General features: G+C 42.7%; 1 protein-coding gene across 1 annotated transcript in view; it reads right to left on the bottom strand.

Annotated features, from left to right (window-relative positions):
- Positions 1 to 8,493, bottom strand: part of LMNB1 (lamin B1) — a 54,856-nt gene that overhangs the window by 12,505 nt on the left and 33,858 nt on the right. The window contains exons 5-6 of the mRNA XM_019516850.1: positions 7,657 to 7,782; positions 2,024 to 2,244 (exon numbers count right to left, since the gene is read on the bottom strand). Of these exons, the coding sequence (XP_019372395.1) occupies positions 2,024 to 2,244; positions 7,657 to 7,782 (347 nt within the window). The remainder of the gene's footprint in view (positions 1 to 2,023; positions 2,245 to 7,656; positions 7,783 to 8,493) is intronic.

The raw sequence follows: 8,493 nt of genomic DNA, 5'->3' as shown, positions 1-8,493 counted from the left end.
TTAAGAGAAATGTCAAAGAAAGCTTTTGTACCTACTGGTTAGCTTTGTTGTGGAGAGTGTGTTGGGGGAAGGAGGGGTAGATCATGGCCCCCACAGTTAGAGTGGGAGTGGGGCAAGGGCAGGGGCAAGTGCTGCCCAGCCAGGGTGGGGCACAGGATGGAACTGGGGGGCACAGCTCCTGTGCTGTGCACACCCTGGGGAGGGCATGGGGGATCGTGTGCCCCCTGATCTATATATAGGGCAGGGACGGGCTGCTGCTGTGGGCTGGGGCTGCACCCAGCTCTTCCAGGCAGCAGGGGTGGCTTGGGCAGAACTCAGGGTGGGCAGCTCTGAATCAGGACTATGGGAAGTGGGGGGGCTGTAGCCGCTCCAAAAAAATTCACCATAGCCCCCCTCCCAGTGATACCGCTGCCTGCCCCAAGCCCAGCCCCACATTAGGAAGAGCCCAGCACAGCCCCAGCCTGCAGCAGCAGCCCACCTCACCCTGGGCAAAGATCCAGGGGTGCATGCCTCCCCCAGGGTGTGCGCAATGGTGGGAGCTGCCCCCCGTCATTCCCGCGCCCTCCAGACAAGCTGCTTGCAGCTCCGTCCTGTGCCTTGCCCTAGCTAGACAGCATCTGCCCCTGCTGCACTCCCCCCATTCCCCCACAAGAGACTTCCCAGCTGGATGCTGCCGGACTGTGCTCCTAGCCACCTGTGTGCTGCATTACAGCTGCGTGCATGCACGGGGGCATTTATCTGTGACATTTGAAAATCGGCCACAATCAGCCAAAAAAGCCATATTGCCAATACTGTCAATTTTCCTTATATCTGTACAATCCAGTATGGGACTGATGTATCAGTGCACCTGTACAACAGACCTGTTTTGCTTTTTAAAACAAAAAATGTTACAAGTTTCATGTCTTATGAAAAGTTGCACCTCACACAGGGCTATACTGGACTGGATTCAATTTTGGAAGCATATAGTGATCATAGACTATAGCATCAGTACACAGAGTTTGATCTGATACTGACTGAATTACTAAATACATGCATCAAACAACTTGCCCCATGCCTTCTCCCCTGAACCTAACCTAAAATCATCAGGGCAATTAATAAAGTTTCCAGTGCTGAACCAAGGCACATTAACCTTTTGAAGCATCACCTCCGCCTCATGTGGAGGAACCACAAGCTCTTTAGACCTAATTTGAAAAGGAGTAAGATTTAAACTGTAGGTCCAGGTTGGCATGTCGTGTAGGCCAGAGACTCAGCTTATGAAACAATAAGCATGATCTAGTTCAATGGTGCTCAACATGTATGGGCCAGATAGGCAACGCCCAGTTCATCCATGGGCCAGATCCCACCAGTGGTCCCAATCTGGCACCCAGAATGATCGCAGTGGGATGCCATGCAGCTGGGCAAAAGGTGTTAAACAGCCCTGACCTGGCCTACAGGGGGAAGAAAATGACTTGGCCCCAACCCATCTGCAGGGAGTTTGGGGGTTGGAAATTTGGCAACAGGGCAGTATTGAATTACCACTGCTGCCCTGCCACCAAATTTCTTGAGCCATGTAAGCTCCACGGACCAAAGGTTGAACACCCCTGCTCTAGTTATTATGGTCATTCGTATAATATGCAAATACAAAAGCAAAACAAGAATATAAGCTACTTAATACTCCAATACTTTTTTTTTTTTTTATTAATATAATGGTCTAGTTTTTTAGTTTACGAAAGCTGGCTAGTAACGCAGTAACCCCTTTGAAAGAATAACTACAGCAAACCTTATAACTAAAGTCATCACAGAGCTGCATCTTGATGAGCCAGCTTGGAGGAAAAGGATATGGATTCCTGCCCCAAGAAAGCCGACCTATAGAGGTCAGAAATTTAAGTGAGGTGTCCACAGACATACAGACGCATTCAGAGTTTAACTTGGAAGCAAAGAACCTGAAGTGCTTAATATAGTGTCCCAACAAGTCTCTTAAGAGCTAACTAGCTTAATAAAGCTCCAACGGACACCAGTGTTCAATGATACATTGACTCCATACCTCTCTTCTTCACCCTCCAGCAGTTTCCTGTATGCATTGATTTCCATGTCGAGGGCCAATTTAACATCCAGAAGTTGTTCATAATCATTCAGTTGTTGCTGCATCTGGTCCCTTATCTCTGCCATTTCTCTCTCTTTGTCAGTCAGCATCCTGCGATAGTTCTCTCTTTCCTTAGCCAGCGTGTCCTCCAGTTCTTGCATCCTATCCAGCCACGCTCTTGACTAAAAGTTGAAAAAACAAGACAGTGGCAACATAATTAAACTACTTTCATAGATGTAGAGTTGGAAAGGACCTTGTAGATATTCTAGTCCGACTCCCTGCCCTGGGCAGGAGAGAAAACTGGGCTCAAATGACCCCAGCCAGGTAAATGTTGAGCCTCCTCTTAAAGACCACCCCCAAGGTAGGAGCCATCACCACTTTCCTTGGAAGTTGGTTCCAGATCCTAGCTGCCCTGACCATGAAGTAGTGCCTTCTAATGTCTAGTCTAAACCTATTCTCTAGCAACTTATGGCTGTTATTCCTTGTTTCTCCAGGAGGCGCTCGGGGGAACAAGGTCTCTCCGAAACCCCACTGGTCCCCTCTAATAAGTTTATAGATGGCCACCAGGTCCCCCCCTCAGCCTTCTCTTGCGAAGGCTGAACAGGTTAAGGTCCCGTAGCCTCTCCTCACAGGGCCTGCCCTGCTGTCCCCAGATCATGCAAGAAACCCTCCTTTGGACCCTCTCTAAGCTGTCCACATCCCTCCGGAAGTGCGGCGCCCAGAACTGCACACAGTACTCCAGCTGCAGTCTGACTAGTGTCGCACAGAGGGGGAGGATCACCTCCTTGGCCCTGCTTGTGATGCATCTGTGTATGCATGACAAGGTACGGTTAGCCCTTCTGACCGTGTCCTCACATTGCCGGCCCCTGCTCATCTTGGAGTCAATAATGACTCCAAGATCTTTCTGCCACCGTGCTTTTGAGAAGGGAGTTCCCCAACCCGTAGGTATGCTGCTGGTTCCTACTGTCAAAGTGCAGCAACTAATTTCATAGCTGATAAATCCTAAAACCATTTTGCCTTCCCTGAACTCAAATTCACTAATCTTCAGTTTCCTTTACTATACCATGCCTTCCACAACAATGCATTCAGTCCCACTGAAGATTGTACCAGCTATGCATATTGTACCTGGACAAGAAAATGGTCAAAATCTGTTTCCGATTTCTGAAGTAGTGACATTAAATCATGGCATCTCAAAAAGTACTTAAAAAGTACAATTTGAGACTTGGAATACACCTGACCCATACATGCATGCAAATTCAAATGCACAATTTATTACTTGTTAAATAATAATTTTAAAAAAAGCTCAGCGATGTCAGGAGAACCAGGGTGTAGAGTACTAGGATTTTAAAATTATATTTAGGATGCCAGGAGCAGTTTTAACATTTTAAACCCCTCTGCTGTAATCGTAATATTCTATACAAGTATGACTTTAGTAGACTTCAATGGCTACCCTATGAAGGGAAGCCAGTGTGGTCTGTATGCTCCTTTTCCTCCCGATCTTATTAGCATGCACAAGTTCAGTCATTCAGGGACCCCAGTGCTGGCACAGCAGCCACTAAGATCATTAGACTTTCAGCTGTAAGCAAACAATGCAAGCAGTTATTTTTTCTTGTTCCAGAGACCAAGCACCTGAGTGCAAGGTCCAAGATGGCAGTGGGGAGGGAATCAGGAGGGTAACAGGGACAAGACCTCACGCCACACACACACACACACAAAGGACTTAATAAACTCCTTCCAGCATTTCCTCAGAATTTAAAATCAGCTCTGTTGTTATAAACAGCTGTGAGTTAAAAAAAAGGATTCTGGATAGTCCTGCACTGAAACATTCAACATGATCTCCGTTCAATCCCTCCCGCTGCCAGCCTTACATGCTGCCCAATTTCGGTTTTTTTGGTCGCCCCTGGCCCCCAGCAAGGGGGGGGGGGGAATGGCAGAGACATTAATACCCTGGGGGCTGGCCCATGTTGACAAAAAACAGGCTTGGCAGCTATGACAAGAACCTCCATAGACAAGATAAGCACCCATTGGGTAGTCAGAGGAAAATATGGTATCCCATCTCATCTGAGTTTGAAAAAATGTTGTTCTATAGCAGGGCTGTTGCAGGCAGTCCAGCAATAGTAGATGCTTGAAGAGCACCATCATCTCATGCCTCCCTATTTTATTTATTTATTTTTACTCACAATGATCCTTTTTTTCTTTTTTGGTGAGGAGAAGGGGAGACCGTCTACTCTGAACAGTGATTAAAAGGAATTCCATGTTGGTATTTTCATGACTTCCAAGTTACATCTGCTCTATTTACCAATACGAATAACCTAGAAACAATCTGTAGCTGAAAAGGACAGAAGAAATGCTCTTTCTTTCCCCAAGATGTTTAAAAGAAACTTAAGAGCAGAAGATATGCACCATCCATCCTTTATGCTCATTATGGATAACACAATAAGGAACAGTGTGCATGTGCACGGTACAAATATGGGGGAAGCTGGGAGGGAAAGAGCTCTGAAGTCATGTGTGTCAAAGTATGGCAGGATGCACAAATGGACAAGCACTGTAAAAATCTGTTGAGAGTGGAAAAAGGAAAGACCTTTTAAAGGTAACCGGTTTTCAGAACAACTTCCCCTGTGCAGAAAATTGAAATTTGTATTTTGAAGTCTGCACTGTAGTTACGATGCAGAGTTAGGAAATACTTTCCTGGTAAAAAGATCTCACACTGTTGGAGGAAGTCCTTCTGACTCTGTTCCAATCAGTGGAGTACATCTCAGTTTCCCCATGATAAATGTTAGATATACCAAGGCCAAAAAACCTAATCTAAGAAAAAGATGCCAAGAAGACACCTTTAAAACATCAAAAAGGTTGTTAGGATGAGGTTTATTCTGCATTTTTGCTGCAATTTTCCTGGATACTTAAGGAAACTGATGCATTCACATTAACTTTAAATGGAAATAATCATGCCTACATAAATAAGGAAGTTGTACAGCTATATTAATTAGTGTCTGCAAAATGTGTCTTTGAAGGACAGGCAAGTAACATAACAGGCCATGCCTATTCTCAAAGTAAATGAAAATAAACCCAGTGGATCAAAGGAAAAATCTAGGTCTCAAAAGTCTAGACCCCCCCCCCCAAAAAAAGTTACACATTACCCAGTTCTCCCAATCTCTCCTCCCACACCTGCCAGACTATCCAGTTCTATATTAAGAACATATTGGCCTCCAATACAAAGCAATCTAAAAATGTATGCCATAACAAGTATGGCCTGAATAGACCTAAACTTCGGGAGACAAACAGAAGGCTCAGACAGATCTGAAACAGTGACAGATGTAAGCCAAGCACATACATCATGTTAATCTGGCACTTATTGTCCAAGTGACTTTGCACATGCTTACATTTCTGGCAAAAAATCCAAAGGTCTTAAAAGTAAGGTTGAGGTGTAGGAACACTACTAAAGCTGCATTAGTAAAAGACACTATCCTAATGAAATGACCGAGTCATTTTCATTAGAGGAAACAGAGTAAGAAGAACTCATATCATCCCAATCCGGAGGGATCAGGAATAGTCACAAAAGTCTATAATGATAGAAGTTTTTCCTTTTGAATAGGGTACCTAGAAGAATCACCAGTAGCCTGCACTGTACATAAACCACACGCTGCCCTGGGTAGTGTCTTCCAGAAGAGACTGACATCCTGACAAGTTTGTTCACTGAAAATTCCATGATACTATTTGGTCTTGTCACAGAAATCAAATACTACACCACCTTTATTGATTACTTTTAATATATGAAGCAATTGAAGCAGCCTATTCCTCTATCCCCCTAACAGCAAAGAAGAAATAGCAGGTTCCTATCCTGTAGTGCAGTGTACCTAGGCAACAAAAAATCAGGTCTGCATGTTCTCCCACTGAAGTCCACAGGAGTTTTGTAGACAGAGCACAGAATTTACAACCAGTTACAGCAGGAATCCAGGGGTCTGGATTTAGTTTGATTTTTTCATAAAATGTGTTTTACAGTTGTTCTAGGCAAGAGATGCTGGTGGGCTAGGGAATTTCAGCAGAACATGGACACTGTCTACTGAGGTTCACAATTTGGATGTTTAATTCAGAGTCAGCTGAGAATCTACATCAACAATAATAGACAAGAATGCTTTTTTCCAATCTCTGTCTTGGAAAGAAATCACTGTGTCTGCACTAGGCCCTTCTGGGAGATCACACTCTGCTAGTGCCTAAAAGATCTCATTTGGTAGAATCTGACATACGAACTGTGTGATCATTGTGTTCTGTGTCTGGCTTACAATTCAATGCAAGATTCTAGTCTAGAAAGAGGTGCAAATTCTGGTCATTTTATAAGTCTGTTTACATTCTTATGCTTCAGTCCTACAGTTACCAACCGTTTTTAGAATGCAAGATGTGGATGCAACATTCTTGATGGAGAGTGATCAAAACCATAAAGCAAATGTGTCTCCAATCACTACTAGAATAATGAATCAATTATTGATGAACTAAAACTCTGGAAGGAAGATAAAAGGTTCACAAATCCCTAGTACAATAGAACTTTGCAGTCAGCGTAAAGTTCATCTATGACAGAACGGAGCTCTTCCAGAAGCCAGCCCAAGATCTCCTCCCAAAAAAGGCTGCCACAGAGCAACAGGGTGCTGAGCTCTAACTGCAGTGTGCACTCTTCTTGACCATGCTTCCAATAGAAAAGAAGCAAAAACCAGAACTCTGCTGGCATGTGTTGCTACTCTGGAGAGAAAAAGGGAACTTGGCCATGACTAGCCATGTTGCTTAATAAGTTACTCAAGGTGTCCAATGTATTACAAGAACTTACCGATTAGAGAACAAACAGTGCAGTGGGGAGGGGGAGTGGGTATGGGCATGTGAAGAAAATGAAACCTCCGATTGTACAAGTGGAACAATCACTACCTACACAGCCTGCTTTCACGAAGCACAACACAGAACTGGTTGTAACAGTCAAAGGATTCTCGTTCACTTGTCATTAGGCACTTGACTACCAAAAGAACTGAAAATGGAAAGGGATCAGAACTGGTTGAATATATTTTGATAAAATTTATTGATTCGAGAATGAAAAAAAGGAAGTTAGAGCTTCTTTAAAAATAAATAAAATCAACTTTTAAAAAATTTGCAAGAGACCTGAATTTTTTCCCCCACCAAGTCTCCCTTAATATTTTTTAAAAGTATTTCTCTTGCCTATTCTTTAGGAGACCTGACAACTTCAGCATACCCTCAAGATACCCAAGCTATGGAGCTACTGTACCCTCATGACAGAAGGAATAAAGTGTAAACTGACCATACACAAAGCAATTGTCAAGTTTACAAAATAAACCAAATGGAAGGAGTATTTTCACTTCCCTCTTAGTTTTAACTTGTAGAAGGTAAAGCATTTTCCAGAGAGCAGTAATAACTCCCATTCCAAATCAATATATCTTAAGACACTTAAGATATTCAGAAAGGTACATGAGAAATAATAAGAAAAATTCAAGCCATAAAATTAAATTTAACATGCATTTTAAAAAATAAGTCCTTTACATAAATTAGTCATTATTTTAATAAAAATGGTAAGGACAAAAACACAAGTAAGTTATTACCTCTTTCTGTAGGTTGGAAAGCTGGGAAGAGAGACTTTCAATCCGCATCCGGCTTTCTGTCAGTTCTTCTCTTACAGAGTTGGCTGCAGAGCTGCTCATCTCGGAGGAGAGCCTGGCATTCTCAAGCTAACAGTAAAGCAAGTTGCATATCAGTCTCAAATCACTTATTGTTAACAACTGGGGAAGATGACACTTGAGAAATTGTATAATAGTACTGCTCATAAGCCACAAAGTTCCTGTCAGTAGCTGTAATACAGGAAAACTTTTCTGGTGTCAATTCTAGTGCTCAATCACAGAGCTTCCAAAGAGTCCTTTAAGTAGATGTACTGGGTATAAACAGCTGTACAAGCAGGCCTTCTAATACCACAGCAATACATCTCAAGTATGAGCTGTAAAATGCCTTCATCTTGGGCCTTTCAGTATTCAGCCTAGGATTTTTTATGTATGGCCTCCTACAGGGGTGCTGTTTGTGTAGATGCTTATATACAGCAAAGATCATGAATTCATTAGACAAGCCCTGTTTAAACTTTAATTTTCAGTCATGGCTGAGAAGCAACATTAAAAGTGTTAATCACCACTTTAATCAAAGTTCTATACACTCCATTTCTATTTCTCTTACACTTGTGTAACTGGTACCTAAAAATTTACTAAAAACTAAAAGGTCAACGCCCAATAGAAATACTATACTTAATTTAGGTGACGCTGGAAATTCAACAATTTAAAGCCTTTATCACTTCAAAATGTGATCCACGGTAGATTAAACACAAGGGCACAAATGGAAGTATGCAAAAACGTTCATGAAGCCTTTTTTTTTTTTTTTTTTTTAAAGCTAGTAAA

The sequence above is a fragment of the Gavialis gangeticus genome, unplaced genomic scaffold (assembly GCF_001723915.1).
Source record: "Gavialis gangeticus isolate Ggan-Ray unplaced genomic scaffold, GavGan_comp1, whole genome shotgun sequence".
NCBI classification, from domain to species: domain Eukaryota; kingdom Metazoa; phylum Chordata; order Crocodylia; family Gavialidae; genus Gavialis; species Gavialis gangeticus.
Note: the sequence above shows the minus strand (reverse complement) of the source record. Positions and strands in the feature narration are given on the sequence as shown.